Source organism: Corvus kubaryi, unplaced genomic scaffold, assembly GCF_017639235.1.
Source record: "Corvus kubaryi isolate FWS band 111438036 unplaced genomic scaffold, C.kubaryi_AGA036_p1.0 65196, whole genome shotgun sequence".
Taxonomy (NCBI): Eukaryota; Metazoa; Chordata; class Aves; order Passeriformes; family Corvidae; genus Corvus; species Corvus kubaryi.
In genome coordinates, this window is record NW_024581829.1 from 96,211 (window position 1) to 118,623 (window position 22,413).

Consider the following 22,413-nt stretch of genomic DNA (forward strand, 5'->3'; position numbering starts at 1 on the left):
AGGACTTTGATTTTTAAAACAGCTGCTACTGGAGAGATGCATCCCCATTCCAATAAGAAATGGGAGAGAAAGCCTTCCATTCCCTTCCTTCAGGCTCAACACAAAGGTGCCCCAGCATCCTGCCTCTTACTGTTGGTGGCACTTTTAGCTGCTCTGTGCCTCAGAGGCAGCATGACCCCCAAACACCTTGTCTGCCCCTGGAGCAGAGCAGTCTTTACACCCTTTGTGCACTGCAGATGCTGAAGCATGTCTTGCTTTCCACCACTTTTGTGAGCTGCCCTCTTGGCACATAAGGGACTGCCTTGAAGTACAAACTAGTAACAAAGTAAGTTCATTAAACTTCAAAGCAAGGCTTGCCTTCAGTTCTTATGGCTGTTTTCACATCCTTGCCTGGCTTTGCCACTACCACTGATCAGGGCCAAAGACTGCAGTAGTACAGGTGACCATTAAATGCTGGGGACTTAGCTTGGAAGAGCTGTCTTGGGGAGCTGCTACTCACTTCTGGCTGCCACTGAGTAAAGTCTCCTGGAGCTAGATAAGTTTCTGTGCTGAGGCTACAGAAGCTACACTCAGTGATGTGAGTTACGAGCCCAACCTGATTCACAGCTGGGAGTGTACTGAGCAAGAACCATAGGTTTAACTTTGTAATAAGCTCCCAGTCCACATTGTGGAGACAGGCTGATGTTGCTCTAGTTCCAGTGCTTGTCCTCTTCACCAGTGAGTTTGCTTCACAAAACACTTTACAGAAGCCTGGCAGATTTGCTTTGTATGTGCTTCTTTTGCACGTATTTGCTTTTTATTGCTTTTAAACCTAGAAAAGGGGCTGTGGATAGCTAGAGGAAGGGGCTGCCGGGTGGGGTCTGAACTCCTTCCTGCTGTTGCTGTGCTGCTTTGAGCAAACCTTGAGCCCTGTGTCCTCCTGAGTGAGGAAAGCCGGTGCGGAGCCCTTGGGGAGCCAGGCAGCGTTTGAAGTGCTGTGTGGTCTGCCAGGGAAGGCTGCTGTGGAAGCACAGAGCGATGTTACGGATTCCCATCATTGTTAAGTGCCTGTATAGGGCAGGGAAAGCTCCACAGAGGATTGCAGCAGAATGATCAAAACAGTCTGCATTTATAAAGATTAAATTACAACTCTGCACATCTGTGATTAAAGCAGAAGCTGTCAGCGTCTGGCTTGTGTGAATGCACAGTTCAATTTGCATTTTGTAAAACTTCAGGTTGAGAAGGCTTTTTAATCCCTTGTGAAACAGGAACAATAGGTGTTGGCTGTTGCCATAATACATATAGATACCGTGCAAACTTCTTTGGTCATCCTCTGTAAAGCTGGATTTATAGCACTATGATTTGTTGCTCTAGTCCCGAGCTCCACCCCAAGCTTCCTTACACTCAGTTGTCCCTCTGCTCGGGAGTCCTAAAAGCAGACAGGCTGCAGCCTGCTATGCCAGCTACAGACAGCAGTGCGGCTGTGAGCAACCACTCCTGGAGTCACATTTTCCTCTCACAAAAGGGGACAGACTGCAGTGACTGCCAGCCCTGCTCATTCTGGGGCTTCTTTAGGTTAAAATTCTTGCCTTTAGGGACTGCTACTCTTCCTTCTCTCTGGTAGTATCCTGCTGTTACAGATGATGTTTTTCTGCCATCCTTTTCTGGATCCTCTAGCTGAAGCTGCAGCTGTTTCCCAAAAGTGACAAATTGGGTCATCGCTCTGCTTTCAAAGTGGGAAACAAATGGAGCTTTGTGGTCTCCATCCCTCTCAGAGCAGGAGAGTAAATGCTGCTGAGCCAAAAGGTGCCACATCTGAACAGAGCTTCCACTCAGCTGGAAGATCAGGTTTTTTTGCTCTCTGACACTTGACATTTGGATGTTAAGACAATACGTAGAAATTTATTGTTCACTGTAAGGACCTCAAAGGCAAACCTTTTAATGGCGGAGAGGATGGCATCCCTGATGTGTATCACTCTTCCTGGCTTCATGGGAGGTCTGAGGCAGGCAGTGGGATTGCTCAGGGAACCAAGATGTGCCACTCAAAAGACAGCAAGCTGGGAGAATGGATGTCCAGAGGGATGGAACTGGGAAAGGTGGTTCATCAGCCAAGTGCCAGAGGCTATAAATCAATTCTACTGCGTTAGAGGGCCCTTGGATTCCCCCATGGCTCAGTTAAGGCACAAATAAGCTCCTGGGGAGCTAAGTATTGCTGGCAGCACATGCTGTTTGAGCAGCAGCATCTGCCTCATAGCCGGCAGGGGTGTAGGCCTGCAGAAGGATTAATTCATAGCCCTGTGTTTGCTTTCACCTGAGCACCTGTTCGGAGGAGTTCCTCTTTCACTTCTTCTGATCTGTGGATTTACGTTCTCCACTAATAACTGCTTCACAGCAAGAATTTCTAAGAGGAAAAGTGTACTCTGGCCTCCCAGACAAGAAACTGCTAAATTGTTGTGGAGCATTGTCTGACAGTAGGTAGGATTTCTGGAATAAGCTGATACGACCCAGCAAGCATCACTTGTATCAATGTTAACTGGTGTGTTGCAGTTTTATCAATGTTAGTTTAAACTAGCAAGCTTTTCTCTTCCATGAAAACAGGTCATAGCTACAATGACCTCTGGCAGTAAGATGGATAAGTATGGAAAATATGCTGTTATAATCTCAACAATTGGAGAAGGCGATAATTTGCAGACTGTCACCTAATAACATTGTTTCCAGTGGCTCCTGCCATGTGCTTTAGCCTCTGAGTTGGAAACTTTGCCACTAATTGTCACTCTGTGTAGAACCCCACTAATGAAATGTTGTGCTGAAGGCTTATTTGTGCACAAACCCTATCGTGGTTTCCCAAGTGTATTTCCCTCAGCAGCTGCAATTCAGCAGACTGCATTTGTTTTTGAGTTGGATGTAAAAACACACAGAGGATGCTGTTGAAATCATACTCTAGGGCTTCCTGACTACTCAGAAAATGTTGGGTTTGGGTCCTCTGTGAAAGCTGTAGAAGTTCTTCTGAGTGCTTCTCCCACTTGTGATGGCATGAATGAGCTTCTGTCTCTGAGACAGTGACAGCTACTTGCAGGGACAGACAAGGCATCATTATAGCAATGAGATTTAGTGTCAGGGAGCTGACATGACATGACTAGCTAACTCTTCTAGGGGTGCTTTGGCTTTAGGAAGGTCTGCAATACCTTTTTCAGAGCCAACTGAGCTGCCCTGGAGCCCCCTGAGCATGTTTAACACAATGGAAAGCTGGAAATAATAGTACTGTGGGAATACTATGAGAATCTGGGCACTGCTCACAACTCCCCTCTGGTTATATTTCTTCAGCATATTGTGAACCAAACTATTGCTCTTCCTGCAAGTAAGGCACCAGTCTTTTCACTTAGGTAATGCATTGTACTTTGCAGCCTTCTCCTAGTTCAGTGACAATGAATGTTCCAAACCCAGGACGAGTCCATCCTTATGTGAGTCTGGAGGTCACACAGAGTCCTGAGATGTCTCTCATTCTGCCAGCAGTTCTCTTTCCAAGTGTTTAAAGGAAGAGTGTGCTTAGCTGGCTAATTAAGGACTGCGTCTCCCTTTCCAGTTCTCTTCTGCACTAGAAATATACCCCTCCCCAAATCTAGGTACCAGCCTCTGCTCAGCTATGTCATGTTGGTGGTTTGCTGTAGTCAGGCATCTGTCCAGCTTGCAAGAAACATTAGCTGTCCCTGTCACCCCAAGGTTTATCTGTCATTTTATATAACAACTTATAACACAGAACATGGATCTAGATGGAGCTTCATGTGACTGTATCTGCAGGTGTTTTTGTCCCTTTCATTTCTTAAAAAAGGTAGTTGTGAACTGCAGCGTAGAGTTCTTACGGCTGTGTTTTGTTTGCAGTAAGTGGTCTCTTTGTTGAACATCTTGAAACACTAGAACAGGGACAATCTTCCTGCTGATGAAAACAGAAATGTGGATTTGTTAGGGAGCTGAGGTAGACATGCTGGAACTTAGACTTTCTGATTGTCTGGTTTAAATTTTTTGCATTTAGGCTACTTTGCTGGGAGTTTTCTACCCTGTTGTTAATGTTCCTGAAAACTAGTGACTTGATGGAAGCATCTCACTACAGAGTCTTAGTTCTCACCTCAGCTGGAAAGATGTGCCTTTCTATTTTAAGGGATGAACCTATTTAATTACAGTACCACCTACAAGTCACTTTATAGGCATAGAAAGGAAACTTAGGTCTGTTGCTGGGCTAAACTCCCCTTCTCAGAAGAATAAAAAGAAAGCTGCTGTAATACTTCATCTCAGCCTCTTTGCAGATACCTGAGTGTGACACACTTTTTGCAGGGGAGAATAGTAACGTGATCTGAACTTAATTTCTCTGGCTGATGACAGTTTTCCATATCATGCAGATTTTGCTGAGCTTTCCACCCTTAGTAGTGCCCAGAGGGATAATATTCCTGGACTGCTTGAGTCCTAAAGTGCTTCTGTTGCTATTTAGTGTGTTGATGCATCAGAACTAGGACTAAGCGGTACTGGGGCTGGGCAGTTAATGTCATACCAAATGTTTTAGCATAAAGAAATTGGTCACTGACCACTCCTGTCCTAATTGCTCAGGAAGTTAGTTGTTAATGTGTGGTCTTGTCCGCTGTATTATTAGCTTAAGGTATAGACTGGTTCCTCATCATCATCCAGAAACCCTTCAGTTGAGTGGGGCATGACTTGAAGATGGAGGTTTTGTTTTGAGATGGGGATTGACGCTGCCGTGTTTTTCATACGAGATCATAACTCAGTGTGACTTCAGCTTAGGTATGTCAGGAAGACCTTTTTCTGTGATGAGTTTGGAAAAGGTCAGGTTAAGATGCTTGAAGAAAAATGGCCAGTTGGCTTGATTCTGATCTTTGTTTTAGAAAAGAATGATGTAAAAATCTGCCAAGTCAAATCTGGGGAATAAGTAGTTTTTATTTTTATGGTATTCATCTGTAGAGACCTGGGGGATGGAGGGTGGAAATCACCTGCCTACAGTCTCCCCAAGCCCCTTACTTTCCAATGCTTAACAGCATTGTCATCAAAGAGGTCAATCCAGACTCTGGGCTGTTAACCCTCTCCAGTCACCTTACAGCCTTGCACCTGTGTGCTTACAGACTGCTGCACGTTCTTCTGCCCTGCTGCTTGTAACTGAGTCAAGAACAGATGCTGGGGAAATAGCTACAGAATGTTTTAAGACACATGCCCTCTGTCACTCGCTCTTGGAAAAGGCAATTGGATCATTCTGATGCTCAGTGTCCCTCCCTGGCAGAGGCTCTAATAAGCCTGCTAGGATAAGGGTGAGGAGCATTTCAGATCTCAGGCTTCTTATGTTCTCTATAGCTCCTACTGTACATTCCCTTCTCTCTGGGTACTGAGCTGTTGTTCTGGCACAGTATTTGACTGGAGATTTTTCCCTGCCCTTGTTTTTTCTGTGGGTGGCTGAGTGTCATCTCACTGCTGACAGTGCACGCATTTGAGAGGATTCCTTTACATGTGCTTCTCTGGCATTTTATGATTCTGTCTCTTTCAGCATGTGATAACAAAATATAAAGTAGGTCACTATTTCTTTTTTTCTTTTTCTTTTCTCGATTCTGCATTTCTTGTGATGTTTGAATTCTTTCTGATACCAGTTTTGGAGACTTGTGACGAGGAGAGTTCAGTAGGTTCCTAAAGCCTTGGTAGTCATCTTAGGATCGGGCCTTAACAGGACACTAGGGACATCTCTTTTTGTAGCCTTTGTGTGCCTTGGCTAGCCTGTTAATTAGTGCCCTTCACATGTTTTAGAGAGTTGAGAAGGAAAAATGATGGCACCTCTCCTAATGCACAACCATCACTTGCTGCTATGCTGCATCCTGTGGCTGCTGCCAGCCCTGCCCTGCTGTCCTCTCTGAGTTGATTGTAGATGGCAGTTGTTGTCTAGAAGCAGTAAACAAAGTGAACAGCTCTACTTATTGCAATTTGTGAAAATGCACCAAACAAAAGCTCTAGGCGCAGTCACAAGTCGGGCCTTAAAAGGGCATATGGAAGAAATTTAGTCTTTCTTGAGTCAGGCCAGTTCAGGCTACAACAAACCCCAGACCTTTAAAGTACCTGAATTTTTCAACCTGCAGACTTGCTTCTGTGTTTTATTTATTCAGTTCAAGAAGCGTTGGGGTTAAATTATAGCACAACTTCACTGAAACTCCCTTTAGCAAATGATTCTTAGAACTGTAAGATCAGAGTCGCTACAGAGTAATTTAAAATGTGGCCCCCTTCAGCTTCTGCCACGGGCTTTCTCAGCAGGGTAAGTGTGGTACCAATTTATTCTGTTAGCCCAGGGTGAGGATGGATCCCTCTAGTTTATCCTGCCTTAAAGGTGTGTTGTTATGTGGTCAAATGCAGGCAAACATTTTGTAGAGCTTCTCTGAAATATGAAACCGAGTTGAAGACACAGAGAGACCTGGTCCAAAGCTTCCACCCAAGCTGCCTTCTAGTGGCGTTGAATTCCTGAGGGGACTGCTCAGCTGAAATGCCTGGTTAGTCAGGAAAAGCCAAGCAGAACTTGAACTTATGTATTAGTATAAGGTGCAGTTTCTTAAGAAATTTTCTAAGCAAGCATGAAATCCTCTGTACGTATAGTCAAAAATTCAGATGTGAGAATAACACCAAGAGGGCAATGCAGCAGCATTTTGGGAAGAGCAGGGTTTGATTCCCATTTAAACAAAAATAGTTGTGCAAATAAAACTACCAGCTGATGCAGTACAAATTAAAGGTTTTAAAATCCGGAGAAAAAGCTGCTGAGTTGTTAATCCCTGAACTGAAGCCCTCAAGTCCTTTTAGTGAGTGACTTCAGCTTGTCATCTAATCCCTTTGACTCATAGAAAACAGACCCGGTGTTGCTCTCTGTGGTGTAGGAAGAGGAAATTAAACCAGTGAACTAAATAAACAGATTGATTAATTGGCAACAATAAAGAATTGTGTATGCACTGTATCTAATTGCTTTCTTTATATTGTCTTCCTCAAACTTCTGGGAAGACACGGGTTTATGGGTTGCACATGCAAAAATATGCTAAAAAACCCCACCTCACCAAGGCTTTGAACCTTTAGCTTCAAAGATCATTTGCGGATCATCTTATGTTGCTTTGGCCAGTCTCTAGCAGGGACATTGCTCAGCCAAGCTGAATTTATGCAGTGGAAATTCAAGCTGAAATGGAATATACCTCAAGATCACAGAGTAAATCAAATCTCATTTCCTTGCTTGCAGGCAATGTGGGCTGTGTGGACTTTCTTCCTCCTTCTCTTCCTCCTTCTCAGTAATTTTAATTCTACCAGATCAGAGCTACCTTTTTCTCATAAGAAGTACTGAGCAAGGCTTCCCTGAGCCTTATTCAAAAACCCATCAGAGCTAATAGTTTTGAAAATGTTTGATGTCCAAGAGGCACTTGGGAGCATTAAATCCTCACACAGGGATTTTTAGGCTGTAGAACACTGGTGTCCTCCAAGCATTGCAGAAATTACAGTGGAAATATTTCCATCACAGATCCTGCAGGTACTGATCCATGGACTATGGCAAAAGAGAAGTATCTAGAGAAAGGAGAAGCATTGGTGATCAGCTCCGTATCCCCAGGACAGTGGCATCATCTTTGCTTAAGTCTTCAGTATATCCCATCTGTATAGCCAGCAGGTTCTGTTTAGAGCTGTGACAGGAAAAGGTACATGTTTTTGATTCAGAGGGACAAGTAGTTCTCTAGCTTGCTGCTCACCTTGCTGATCAGCTCAACTTGAGGAGTCAACAGCTGAAGGTGCTTTGGAAAGGAAGCCGAGGTTGTGTTCTCCTCATCCTTTGGAGAGAACAGGTGCCAGCACATGTCACCTTTTCCTTGATTGTCAGCGGTGGGTATACAGCCAACACTGTGATCTTCTCTGGCCAGTCAGCAATAAACCTCACCTTTGTGTCACGTCCTTCCTGCCCATCCAGCATCTGAATGTCTGTGGAGATAAAAGCTCGCTGTCATAGAGGGAAAATGCCTCTTTTCAGTGTATCTCAGCCACTCATTCTGAAGAGATTTGTCTCCTGTAGTGTTTGGGGTTGTTGTTGGGAGCATATGAATCGTGAGAGTGCTGGGCTGAAGAGCTGGTAGGTCTGATATTTTAAGGACTTAAGTGGAAGAAATGTTTATGGGATAAACAGTGTATTCCAGGGCATACAAGGCCTTTTTGTTCTCCGGATGTGTTTTGATTGCAAGATGCCATTTAACCATGCCAGGAATTCTTCTTCAGAGGCATAGCTATTATCTTGGACTCTGATAGTTTCTGTCACGTATAAGGAGAAAGGACTCAAAACAAATGAGTGTCAGCAACCTTTGGTGCCTCTGTGTTTATTCTAGAGATTGCACATGAATGTTTTTCTCTGAGAAGGACAGTAATAAGCAGCAGACAATTTGATTTCTCAAAAACATCAGAGCTGTTTTCTGTGTGTGGTCCATGCCCAAGTCTGCTCCCACTCAGCTTCACCTTGTTGATTGTCTGCTGCCCAACTTTCCAGCACATCTCCATTTCAGTCAAAAAGTGTCTCAGCCTACAATGTTCAGCATCTCATCAGGCCTGCTCTTGCTAGTGATTATCTTGGATAGTAGCTTTTACATTTCCATCTGTCCCAATAGCCATTTAAATGTTCCTTTTAAATTAACTTAGCAGTCAAGTTTAAGCAGTTCTGGTTTTGCAGGCAGAGAACGTTTTCTGTGTTGGCCATGGATGCTTCCAAGCATTAATGGTGTTGTTCTGTTTCAGTTCTGGGCATTGCCCAGATGGAGTTTGAAAAGAATGACACATTCCAGCAGCACAAAAGGGAATAATTCAACAAATTAAAATGTTAACAAGCTGATATCCTTCAGCATATCAGAAATTATCTGGTTTCCTTATTTCTGCCCTTATCACAGACTTTGTCCATTCCTTTTCCTCCAGCTGTGCAATGCAGATTAGTCTAAGATCCCAAAGTGTGTCTGGGGTTTATGAGGAGTCACTTAGTTGGGACAGATTTGGTTTGATCCCATTGTCTTGGTAGGAATTTCATAACTGCTGTAATTCTTGTAAACCTGACATGCACAGCTGCATTCCCAGTATCTTAGCCGTCTCTACTCCTTTACCTTCTCAGTCCCTCCTGATGTCAGTACGGCCTGGTCCCCAACACCCTTGGTGCTTGTGTTTAGGACAAAGAGACTTCTGACTTGCACAGTAGAATGTCTTATTTCTGCAGTGAATGCCTTTGAAGGAAGAACTCCAGACTCTGGATTGCAGGCTAGGTGATCTGCCCTTAGATTGACTTAAACCACTTTTGGAACTGCAGCCTTAGAACCAGACATTTTGCAGCTGAAGTTTTCTTTTCACTACAGCATTTTTCTGTCTGTAAGGATCATCCAGACAGCTTATAGCTGTCTGTTCCAACTCCAGATTTGCAAAAGCCTTAAGAGCTAGAACTTTTATATGGGTTGAGTCACACAAACTTCCAAGCACTGCCCACCTTTCCTGATTAGCTTGCTTCCATAACATACTGCTACTACAGTCTTTCTAGCTATTTGTAGCTACAGCTATTTGTAGCTAACCAGTTGACTATAGATCTTCTATTTCTTTTGGGCTCTATCTTTAGAAGGCATTTTTGCAGACTGAATTTTAAAGTCTCCCAGAATCGTTAAACTGTAGAAAAGTATGCCAGATATTGTCATGCAGGAAAGGACTCCTGGAGTCAGTGATAAGCCTGGAAATGTTGGCTCAAGACTCAACAGTAGTCATAAAGACAAATTATTAGAGAGAACACCAAAATAAAGGAGGAGAACTGTGTTGTCACTGTGTAAGTCTTTAATAACCCATGTTTCAAATCTTGTGTATTGATTCCAGTGACCTTAGTTCATAAAATATACTGCAGAACTGCAAAATAGTGCAAAGAATCAAGCAGCTATTTGCTCAATGGGTCTCTTGGCTATCCAGACTTCTTGCTTGTATTCGAAAGTTTTTATTTTCCCTGAGAACAGACTTCAGTTCATTTTCCACATGTAGTCAGTTAGGCAGGTGAGCTTAGTGTTTCCTCTTTCTTGGCTTCATTGCATCTCCTCAGGCCACTGAATGACTGCCTTTTATCACTTCCACTAATTGCTGAAATGTAAGTAGCAGCTAGGGAACTGATCTTTCTAACATCTGCCCCTCCAAATGTATACCTTCCTTCCCCAGTCCTAGCTCGTTTTCTCTAGCATGTCCTATATTGATTTTGACTTTAAATGCAAGCATCCACTTGGTTTATGGCCAGTTTTTTAGCATATTGGTATTTAGTTTTGCTGCTTCCTTTAATTAAATTTATTCATGCTGTGCAAACCAAGTTTAAAAATATTTCTGATCATTAAAAAAAAAAAAAAGTCATGAGCTAGATTAGCATCCACTTTTTCTCAGCAAGCATCAGACCCAGGGCTGTACATTCATAAAGGCCATTTGCTTGCTAGTTGCTATAAAAGATCAAAAAAGAAAATCAAAATTCATGGCAAGCTCCCTGGCTTTTTGGACTGTCTGTGTTCTCCTTTCACTTGTCTTGATCTTCAAGTCAGAGTCCTGGTGAGTTTTGATTTGGTTTTGATTCTAAGTTACTTTGCAATCATTATATCCCATGGAAGTCCATGGTGGCTGTGTGAGGGGCACAAGCTCTCTTGGATCCTCTACTGATTACTATGAACCTGACATAGTTCCCGAAGCCCCATGTGACTGTAGGTGTTTGATTAGACCATAACCAGAATAAGCCTCCCCATTGTTTCTTCCGTGGGCACAATTAGGTTTTGGTTTCCTCGAACTGGAGCAGTGCACTTGCTTCTGTCTGGATTTGATTGAGCAGAAAGGGCTTTGTTGCATATCCTGCCTTAATCTATTCTCTAAACAGCCTTATTCCTGAGCTAACTGTCTTCTGGGCAAATTTGCATTTCTTTCCTGGGAATGAGTTTCCTCTGGTGCACATCAGGTATCCTGTTGTCATTTCATCAAGGCAATCTCCACTGAAAGTTGTGTATTTGAGTTCCAGCATTTGCCAGGATGCTTTCTGGCTACTGGTCCTAGAAAGATTTTCTTTCAAACCTTTTCTTAAAATCTGCAGCAACCATTTTTAAGGTTCTTATATCTGTTTTTGATTTCTGTAATAACTTTGTTTGTCTTGGCTTCTCAGTTTAGCTGTTCACAACTTAAAACTCTTTTATCTTGTCTTGAGAACTAAGGTTACTGGCCTTGCTTTGGTCAGTGAAATGGTGCTGAAGAGCTGCTGCTGACTATTTTTTTCCTCTGTGTTCAGGAGGACAAGGTCTTCTGTAAATAGAGAATTGCACCAAAGGTTGCACACAAATCACAGCATTCATTTGCTGAATGCTGGTTAGCCACTTAGGCTGAACGGGCAACATGAATGATAACAGTGAGCATAAGGATGCTCTTGTCCTCTTGTGTGATGTTTTGATGACAGCAGTTGATTTACTGCTCTGTGAGAATGCAGCTGGTAGATAAAAAGCTTCTCCTGGAATAGCCCATCACATTTCAGCACTTAAGTTAATTGTAAGCACAAAGGAGAAATAAAAAAATTAACGGTCCAGTCCATAGCTATCTGCAGTGCATTTCAAGCCTTGGCAGAATTGCAAGTGCTCTTACGTACCTAGCAGTGAGAAATGTTTTCATAAATGCCACCAGCTGGAGATAAGGGTTCACAACTCCAAAATGGGCTGTAACTCCAAAATAGCAAATCTATCTATCTCATGGTTTTATGCTCCTGCCATCATCCTGGCCTTTCTTATGCTGCCTGCCTTTCTCAACAAAATTTCTAAAACCAGGCAATCTCAGTGGGCCTCATTCGGTTTCTGGTGTTATTTCCCCTTCCAGATCTAAATGTTTGCTCTGGAGACTGCTTATTTTATTAACTGATAATTTTAAAGATATTTTGTTTCAGGATCTTTGACTTCTTTTTCCCTGCCGAGGTTTTGAAAGTGCCAGCATTGTGCAGTATATGGATGCTTTTTCCCTTGGCAGAAGCCCACTGAACCTGTTTTCCTCCCTTGAATGGCACAGAGCTTGCCTCCTTTATTTTCCCTGGAGAGCCTGTCCCTGGAGTCTGGCAAAGGGCACTCAGGGTCCCACAGAGAATGCCAGGTTTTGTGCCAAGTGGAGTATGCAGATCAGTATAAACCCACTGACCATCTTTGAAACTGGGAAAGGAGGATTGGTCTTGAGAAAAAGCAGTGTGAGGCTACGTGCATTTTTGCTCCGTGTGCTCCAAACCTCAATGGGTTGAGTAAAGCACATTTAACACGTGTGGGAGTTGTGTGTGTGTGTGTATAGACGTGACTTCTTGAAATTACTCTGCAGCAAAAGCATTCCTGGCATAGGCTTTCTGGTAAGGTGGGCAGGCTCTCAGCTGCCTGACAGCTGGAGCTCAGAAGGTATTGTAGCACAGCACTACCTAGTCCTGGTGATGGCTGCAGGAATGTCCAGGGTTATCACCACATTAATCTGTTCTGCTTGTCTGTACCTCTTACAAATTAAGTGCCCTGCAAGTTGTGCACATAGAGAGACCATATGTCTCCCTTGTTACTTGCCTTTGTCCTTGTTTGCAGCCTTACTGCTTCTTAAAGTAGCTGTTGATTCTTGGGAATGCCTGTCCCATGGGAGCTTGGAATGGGCACTGTTTTGTACATTTACAGTTGCTTCTTGGTGAAGCTGGATAACAGTTTTGGCTTTGAGACATTTCTGAAAGCTGAATGGTTTCCAGATTGGTTGGATCAGTGTGTTTTTTTACCACCATTAAATAAGAGTTGAACACCTAAGGCTTCTAATGGATTGTGGGTTTAAAACATTTCTGAAGCAGGTAAGTCTTGTCCCCAAAATAGGATGCCATTTCTGCTAGCAGAGTTCAGAGAACAACAGTAATTTTCTGAGTGAGCTTATAAATTATTTATCTTTAGAAGAGGCACCTGTGGGCAGAGGAGAAAGACTGTAACCGAACCCTCACACTCCATGGATAGAAACTGTTGCCTTTGTAGGCTTGTTCCTTTAAAGATCACAGATCCCTGTGAGATCATTGAACAAACACCTGAGCTACTATATATTATCTGAGCCTGGCAGGCTGGCTGTATGCTGAGGTGAGAAAAGGGGGTGTGAAGTGTCCCTCCTTGATGTTGCTAAGTAAAATAATAATAATGATAATCTTTTATGTACGATCAAAATCTTTTGCCTTAGGTAGAGAAGTGGTGAGGCCTGGATTTCGATACCACTCAAGTGCAGATGTATAAAAGCAGACCTCAGGAAGGATTTAGGACATTGAGAGTTAGACTTATGTTTAGTTGGGTACAGAGCAGTTCACTGAACACAGCAGGACTGTGAGAAGTGACTGGCAGGGACAAAGGACAAACTAGTGGGCAGAGACAGTTCACTTCCAAACTCCTGGAAGTGGTGTCCTGGCTAATGCTCAATGAGCTGAGCAGAAGGAGATTGGCAAACACGAACTAAAAAGTGTCAGAGTAGACCTGGTGGGAGCTGTGTGCAGGGATCCCTGCACCAACCTTAGCAGTGGAGAGCAGGGTGAGGCATCTCCTGTCCCTATTTCCTGGCTCACTCATCTTTGCTATGTGCTGCTCAACTTTGTCTGTGTGTCCAGCTCCAGACACTGAACAAGACTCCCATGAGTTCCATCAGCTTTGGATTCTCCACAGCAGGACTGGAGCAGGTACTTATGTCCCATTGATACCCTGGAGCTCATGGGCAGCTGCATCCACCTCTGCAGGCTGTTCTTCCCCCTAGTGACCTCTTAGAGTCTTACTGCCCAGCAGTGTTGGTGCATCCTGTGCCAGTGGCATCCTGTTTCATACCTCAGAGGAGAAATGCATGTTTGTTTGCTTCCACGTAATCTTTTGGTCTGGCTGAACTTTTTACTATTGGAAAAATACCCGTCTTCCAGGAGTTTTTCCTGTACTCAGGGCAGAAAAGTTGATGCCTTCTACTCTGGGAATGACAGATGGTGGGGGCTGTCTTACAGCCTCATGCTCTCAGCCCATGAGAGGGCCATGGGTCCTTCACTGCATGTAGTACAAGCTGCAGCTGCTGTATGCAGATCTGAGGCACCAGAGCAGGATTGGCAACATGCTGTGTGTCTTACACATATGTGGCATGATTACACTTGAATCTGCAGCCCACATCTTTGTCTTTCCCGTCAGACCCACTCCACATCCTCTGGATCCATAGATATGTGCTGCACACGCAGCATGTCTTGGGAATCTGAGTTGTGAAACTATCATAGCAACATCCTCCTCCTCTTTGTCTTAGCATTCATGAACATGGAATTAATAGTCATGGCTTGATCAGTGTGGGGGTGAGGAATGCTGCTAAAGCATCAGCACTGCATTTAGCTCCAGGATAGCTGCAAAGGTAAGGTAGTGTTGGGTCAGACAAAAGCTCTGTGCTGCTGCTAGTCCTGGATGGGTGCTTTCCTGGAAGCCAGTGTGAACGGCAGCTTCTTCCAGCATGTGTGTGTAGCATTGGCAGCCTTAGTGGAGCCTCTCTCTGAACTTGGCTCCTGCAGACAGTGAAAGAGGAAAGGGAGAAAGAGATCGAATGCAGCTGGGATTTGGACAGAGTCTGTTGGGAAATGTGGCAGCTGTGTGTGTATGTTTTTATTTAACTTCTAATTATTTAGTTATGTTCTTTGTCTGTGGTGCTTCTGGGGATTAATTTCAACAAAGACTCCAGCCTGCATCAGCAACTTTAAAGTTGCTCTGTGAGAAGTGTGATGGCACTTGGAAAAGAAAAATCATTTTCCATATTAATTAGAAGTTACTACTGTAAAATTGGTATCAATTATCCAGCACTTTATTATGGAGAGGCAATAGCCTCTTTGTAGTCCAGGTGTCAGCAGCCTTTTCATTACAATGAGAAATGTTGCTATCTGGTTGAATTCATGTGGAGAAACACTCGGGCTATGAGCTGTTGTGGAGATTAGGGAGGGAGAAAAATGGGAAGATTTGCACTAAACCTGGAATAAACAAGCCTGTTTGAGGACTGCAGTGTGAAATGCACATTTCTACTGGAATAGGAAAACCCTAGTGTCTCTTCCTACAGCCTCCACCCTCTGAGCTGAGGGGATAGACTGCTGTGTTTGCTTGTGGTGTTTTGGGCTTTGCCCAGGTTTGGGAGGTGGGACTGCCAGAATTCCCTCTGTGTGTGGTACACAGGCAGTGACAAGCACTCTACCACTTCTGCAGGGAGGACAGAAGGCATGTTTGGCTGCCTTCAGTCCCTGTGCCATGTCGTGCAGTAGCAGTGATGAGAGGTTGGCATTACATGCCCCATAGACTGGCTGCTCCATCCCCTGGCATGGGACAGATGGGAAAGAGCCCCTGGCTTTTCTGTCCTATGAGGGCTTGCTAGTCCTGACCTGGAAAGCCTCCCACATCCCAGCCACGTGAGCAGCAGGGAGTTGGTGGGGGCAAAATAGTGCATGTTAACCTGGGCATTGTTGGGGTGGTTTTTTGCCTTTTGCTTGATGTGAGATCATTCAATCAGTGGTGTTCCAACTGCTCCTGTCGTGGTAGGTAATGACTGTCTTATGGGCATGGAGAGGCTTTAGTGAGGTACTGGTGATGCTGACTGATTGCATTCTTGTGCTTTCCTGTGCTGATTAAAAAGATGGTGTAGAGACATTGATTTGTTCTTGCTTCTGTTTTTCCTTTTGTTTTTCTGTCATTATCTTTGCATGCTTCCTGGAATCTACCCACCATCAGCTCCTTTGCTGGGTGCTGTGAATTGCTGGTGCTCTCTAATTTTATGTTCCAGTAAGGCAGAGACTGCAGTTGCAGATGATGAAAGATTCTGCAGGTTAAAAAGTTACTAAGCAATGAAGCAAATGATGTCTGCCAGATAGATGGGCCCTAGTACTGCATGTTGCCCATTAGGTTTTATTGCTGGTGCAGCTCCCCCTGTGGCTTTGCTGCTAGCAGTAGCTGTGTCCTCCTGGGCACAATGGGGATAGGAGACTGCTGCGTGTAATCGCTGTGTTTCCCCAGGACAGGCTCTTCCAGGAGGTCCAGTCTTTCTTGGGAGAGTGCAATATGTTGGCTCCTGTTGAGGATTAGTCAGAGGGAACAGCTCTGGTGCAGTAAGGAGGAAGTTGGTTTGGAGTGACTAGTGCAGCAAAACGATGGTCTGTTTTGAATGCTGAAAATTTCAGGGCAGGGGCAATTGCTTCTGGGGGAAATGGTTTCAGAGATCATGTTCACAAGAGGCCACTGACCCAACCAGCCCAGGTTGTCCATCCAGTTTGCAAGGTAGTGGTGAGCTGGTGGATGGAGCAAAGTAAGTAGCCACAAACTGTGAAATAATCTTGTTCCTCTGGGTGCAGTGACCTGGCATGGCTTGGGTAGGATGCTGCAGAGAGCTGAGCCCTTCACATCAGTCTCTCCATCAGAATCCAGCCCTCCTGCCGTGTTCCTAAGGGGATGCCTCTACGCACAAGTTGCTGATGTTACCAGGGAAGGAGAATTTTATGGGGCATGGGCAGTCGTAGCTGCAGGAGGAAGCTGAAATCTGAATGCTGCAGAAAGCACTTGCTGTTCAGAGCAGCTCCTGAAAAGTTGTTTTGGGGACACACATGCAAGGACCTGAATCCCTAGCATTTCTCTGGAATTTCTGGAAAGCAGTCAGTGAGTGAGTGGTGGGGCAGGGGTTAATTTGATGGCAAATTATCTTTAAATTACAGTTGTGCAGGTCCACTGAGTTCTGGTTTGTTGCAGTGGAAAAAATGAGCGAATGTAGCCTCTGGGGCTGATACAGGTAACTGCAGGAAGGGAATTCAGCAGCCTTCGCTCTTCTTGTATTGACCGTGTCTGAGTTGCTTGCTTCCATCATACTGACCTACAAAAAGAGTTTTAGATTGTGACTCCATTAGGGTTTTTTTTTTCCACTGCAAAGATCCAGTAAACCATTAAAAAAAAAGCTGAATAACTATTTAAAATCTTTTTAGAAGACCAGCTAAAAGTCCCTTCCTTAAAGTCCCGTCCCATACTTGACTATCTTGGAATTCATGTTTTCTAGACTAGAGACTTCCAAGAAGAATGGGTTGAACAAGACTTTGAAGGAAAAATGCTTTAATCTCAAAATTAAATTGCTCTAGTTCCTTTGGATGTGACAGAAAGGTGCAGATAAAGATCTTGCGTGTTTAAGGAAAAAGGCTGTTCTTTCTGCAGTAGTTTTCCTGAGCAAAAGTCAAAGCAACATGTAAGAGGGGCAAAGGATGCTATCACACAGTCTTCTATTACACAGAGGATGTGAGTTTTTTGTCATCTGTGTAGGAAGCTGATGTCTTTTAAACCTTCCTGTTAGACATTCTTAATGCCTTCTGCTGCTCTTTGACCTGTCCTCTGTCTAGCAGCTGCATCTTAAAGAGCAGATGAAATTGTCTCAAGGATGGCAGGTCCTAATCTCAGTAACAGTTTCTATCCATTACAAGGTATGAAGTTGAAATGATTTGTGAGTGGGTTTATCTCAGATCCCACGTAGCATTTTTTTTCTCAGCAGCAGCAAGAAAGGGAAATTATCAGGCAGTGGGGAGAAGCTGTTTATTTTTAACTTACCCGTTTCTTTTAAGTTCTATTTCGTAGTTAAAGGGGATAAGGAGTGGAAGCCAATGGAATACATAGCTAAAGGGATAAGCTGATCTCAAGTTCGCTGCAGAGATTACGATAAGTAACAGAGTAGAGACTTTGGGGCCTCTTTTTCCTTCCCTGTCCTCATCCTAAAGTATCAAACCGAGTTCTTAGCTGCCTTTCAAAGGTGATGCAAGAGGGCAGACTTAAAGGTATGGTTACAGAGCTCACTACTGCCCTCAGAGTTTACTTCTCTTCACCATGGTTTGAGATACCTCTCTTGAGTATCTGAAGAGATCTCTGCTCAGAGCTAGCAAGGAGGAATCCTGATTCTTCCTAAAGAAACGTGCATCCATTAACTGATCACACGTGTGTGGCACTGTGCATGCCTGTGTGTGTGGGAATACAAGGAGACTGAAGGGAAGGTTCCTGGGGAGCGAGGTAGCCCTGAATAAAATGCCTTTGCTCTTGAGTTACTGCTGGAGAAGCCTGTTCAACTCGTCACCTTTCAAACCAGGTTCTTGCCCTGCAGCTTATTAATCTTGGTCAATTTGGCTGCTTCTGATTGACAGGAGCAAGCTGCCAGATTTTTTTATTGCTCAGAGGAAGGTGCATTATGCTATTACACTCCATCCTTAGTGGATAGTTATTCCTGTGCCCAGGTGGCTTTCTTTCGTCGTTGCTCTTGGCTCTGCAATACTTCTTGCAGCTTCTGCACACAGGAACAAGAAGGGCAGGCTGAATTTGGAGATGGCTGTCATTGCAGGGGTTTCTTTCTGCCAGTGGAGCTGACAAGCAAAACAGCATTAGGAAATGAGTCCTGGAGAGGAGGCTGCGAGCCTTTGCAATACTGGCAGGCTGTTCTTAAATAACATTGCAGAATCAGAATCAATGCAGTTGGAAAAGGCCTCTGAGATCTTCAAGTCCAAATGCTTATTCCTGTCCCTAGCTTGCCTCTGGAATGCTGGAGGACAGTTGAGCTGCAGAGATTTCTGTGTGACCATCTCACCTGGGAACCACTTTTGGAACCCCTTTTTTGCCGCCAGTCCTCGTTTGGGTGATTTCCCTGTGGCTTCTGCCACCTTAGGCCCTAGCATAAGTGTCTCTGTGTGCCACTGCCACATGCAGAGTTTGGGGGAAACAAGCTTTTGAAGGAACCCTAAGCAAGTTTAGATTACTTAGAATAAAGGATGTAAGGACAAGATTCAGTCCTGTAAACAGCAGGAGCTGCCAGCTGTCTAAAGGGGCAGTTGAGAGTAGTGCTTACATTGTTGGGAGTACAAGAGGAGAAGTGCAAGGGCTGCTTGTTGTTCTGGTCACTGTTGTCTTAAACCCTCTACAATGCTCTTCTTAGGATCTTTTTTGAGTTGTGATGCCTTGGAGCAGGGTCCTTTTCCTTTGCACCTTATACCATGTATCTTCCTGACTGAAGCTTATCATAAGCAGGGGCTATTGTAGTGCAAACCTCAGATGATGATATTCTGTTTAGCTCTCAGAGCAAATGGAAACAGCCTGAGAAAGAAGTTCATGTGTATAAGGGAATTGTTTCAGGCATACATTTGCCCAGGAGTGTTGAGCTCTATGGTTCCTTGTAGAAACATTATTGTCACTAACCATCCCACAAATGCTTTGAGGAATATGTTAGTCCATGCAATGCTTTAAAGCTAAAAATCATTGTGGGAGTCCCTCTTGGTGTTCCCTAGTTAGGAAAATGAATAGTTCAGTAGCACAGAGAGGTGTAACTATGAATTTGCAAGTATAGCCCAACACTGGGAGCAGAGTAGTAATAAAAGCTGGAACTGCTGTGGTTGCAGTGAAGGCCAACAGTAAAGTATCTCCTGGGCAGAAAGACCTGAATTCATGTCTTCATCTCTTTCTAAAAGCAGCGTCCGTACCAAGGCTGATCTTCTCTTAGTGCCTGTCAGAAGCTTGTTCCCATCAGAAGAGACATACGGTGCTCTGTATGGAGGCTGACCTGAGCAGCTGTAGAAGCTGGTGGTTTAGCAGGCTGTGAACAGTGATTCACAAGCCAGGAGGGAAGTGTGGTGGCAAAACTAACCTTGGAAGGACTGGGTTTGGGCAAACCTGTGTTTGTATAGCGTTTCTGTGTTGTATCTGGGTGTACGTGTGGTAATTAGCTGCTTGATTTATTAATGTGTCTAATTCTGATGACAGAAAGCTGCTGCTGTCATGGGTATAGGTTCCATCTCCCATTCTCAGGAATGGAGAAATTCTGTAAATTTCAGGACTGTTCTTGGCATTAGGAAGGCTTTAGTGCCCACCTCCGTGTTGTTAGTCATGAGCCAAATATTGGCTGCTAAAGCCATCTCTGTTGTGAAAACAGGTGCCAGAGCTGTGATCTATCTCAGTCTTGCTCCTCCTGTGCTGAGGCGTCCGTGGATACTGATTCCTGTGCTGTGCTTGGCTGTTTCTGGCAGGTTTTGGAAGTGGTACGGTCCAACTACGACACGCTGACCCTGAAGCTGCAGGATGGACTGGACCAGTACGAGCGCTACTCAGAGCAGCATAAGGAGGCTGCCTTCTTCAAAGAGCTGGTAAGCTGCCTTGACTGCACAACCAACAGCCCTCTTCCAGAGCCTTTGCTTATGGCCTGGGCAGTTGTGTTTGGGGTATAGCTGAGCAGTCCTGTTACTCCACTGGACTGCCTCCAAAGACAGGGCACAAGCAGGATCTGGACAGACACTGTATGTCTTAACTGAGAGCTTCCTGGAGCTCCCTGCGTGGCTGAAGAGGAACCTCCAGGCTGCTTAGGCCAGCACTGGTCAGACAGTCTCTGTCCCTTTTGCCACAGGGATTTGCTGTGCTTTGCAGTGGTAAATTTGTATGGGGAAAAGCTGACTGAGCTGCCTGCTCCCACCTGGGGTTTAATCACAGAGCAACTTTGCTTCTTTGCTGTTGTTAAGGGGACCATGAAGTTTGGGACTGAGCAGAGCATGTGATGCCGGTGAAACACGTTCCTGCTCATTGCTTTCCTCCATCACTCACAAAATAGGGTTCCCAAGCAAAGAAAGTGAAGGCATTCCCTAGAAATGTTTCCATCTGCAAGAGGAGAAGACTGATGGTAGGAAGCCCCATAAAAATTATAGAGCAGAGACAAAAATGAGTCTAAATAGTTCAGGTTAGTAGTTATAATTCTTGAGCAAGCCAGCTTGCTTACCCTGCTCCAGAGAGCCCTGATGGAACTTTTCTTGTCCAACAGCCACATGAGCATGGAGGCAGTGTTTTGGTAGTGGCTGATGTCCGAGGGAAGCTTCACTCTTGAATCATTACAGCTTCAGCAAAGGGAGGGGTCTCTAACTTTGGCAGCCTTCTCCACCAGTCTGAGAACTGATTCTTTCTCCCAGCTCTGTCCCTGCTGATTGATGAGTAATTGATGCCTGCCCACTCTGTCACGAGTCTCCATGAGTTTGGGCATGTTGTGCATCCCTCTGTCAGCTCTGCTCCAGAACAGGCATCTGAATTGGTTTTGTTTCCTTTTATAGAATGCTTTTAACTGTCTTGGGGTCATTCCAGCCCTGACATTGGGTAGTATATGGGCAAAACCACTTGCAATTGCTTCTGTGCAATTTTTCAGTGTTTTTTTTGTGCTTGTTTTTGTCTCTCTGGCCTGCTGTTTGATCCAGCTTTCCTGGAATACATGCAAAGAAATTTGGCCATAGCCTTCCTGTGACACAGGCTTCTTCTATTACTGTACCCTGGAAGAAAACCACATTTCTGTTTCTGTTGTCATCTCTTCTGTCCCAAGGGCTCGCACCCTCAGCCAGCATCTCTTTCCCCAGCCTCTTGGCCACATGACTGCTCTGCTTCCTTCATGTTCCACTTTCCACTTGGCCTGGCAGAAGCTCAGGCTGATCATGCCAATTGATTAAAATGACATTCGCAGTCCTATGATCATCACAGCCACAACAGACTTCACCTAAATTATTTTCTTCCTAGACCAATTTCCTATTTTTTCAAAATCCCAATTTTGTATAATTTAACAATCTGTTTATCGTAACCAGCCTGTCAACTCCCATCTGAAAATTGCCCATCCAGGTACCCCTGGGACCCTCCCCTCAAGAGGATATAAAAGGCATATAAAAGCCTGAATAATTACTGTATAAATGTGCTGATTTGACCCAGTTGTGAATCTGTTTAATCCACATCTCTAGATGCCCTGAGAATTGGGACCCTATTAAATGTTCTTTACTCACAGCTACAGAAAATCCCCTGCATTCCATTAAGCTGTTCCCTCAACACAGCAGGAAATTAACCTGATACGTTATGATTTGTCTTCAGCAAATCCAGTTGGCCTCCCAGCCTCCTTGCTCTGTTTTTCTCTAGGTGCACAGTAACTGATGGCTTTATTAATTGTTCAAACAACTCATCAAAAAGGCCCTAATCTGCCCTGTCCTCCCCATAGCCTCTTCAAACCAGGTACTTGCTTGCTTTTTGTGAAGCTTCTGAGTCTTTACTTCAGGTTCTGATGCTTGTCTGATGTTGGATAATAGCCCCCTGCCCAATGCTTTGTGTTTAACCTCTGAGGTTTACAGGATGTCATGGAGGGGGCAGAGGGAAGTTGCTGCAGTTCTCTTTGTGGGCTGTACCAGAGGAGGAGGGCTGGTGGTGAACTACAGGTTTCCAAATTCACAACGGTCCCATCAGGTCTTCCTGGACAAGGATCTCTTTGCAAGTAATTCTTTCCAGATTCCACCAGGTTTTTTATCACTATCTGTGAATGCATCAAAGCAAACCCTTCTTGGGTGGGGAACGACACAGAGGAGACATTTTCCTTTTC

The 22,413-nt window shown here is 44.4% G+C and overlaps 1 protein-coding gene across 1 annotated transcript in view; it reads left to right on the plus strand.

The window, feature by feature from the left end:
* Positions 1-22,413, plus strand: part of LOC121673102 (armadillo-like helical domain-containing protein 3) — a 124,425-nt gene that overhangs the window by 95,953 nt on the left and 6,059 nt on the right. The window contains exon 25 of the mRNA XM_042046153.1: positions 20,054-20,170. Within this exon, the coding sequence (XP_041902087.1) occupies positions 20,054-20,170 (117 nt within the window). The remainder of the gene's footprint in view (positions 1-20,053; positions 20,171-22,413) is intronic.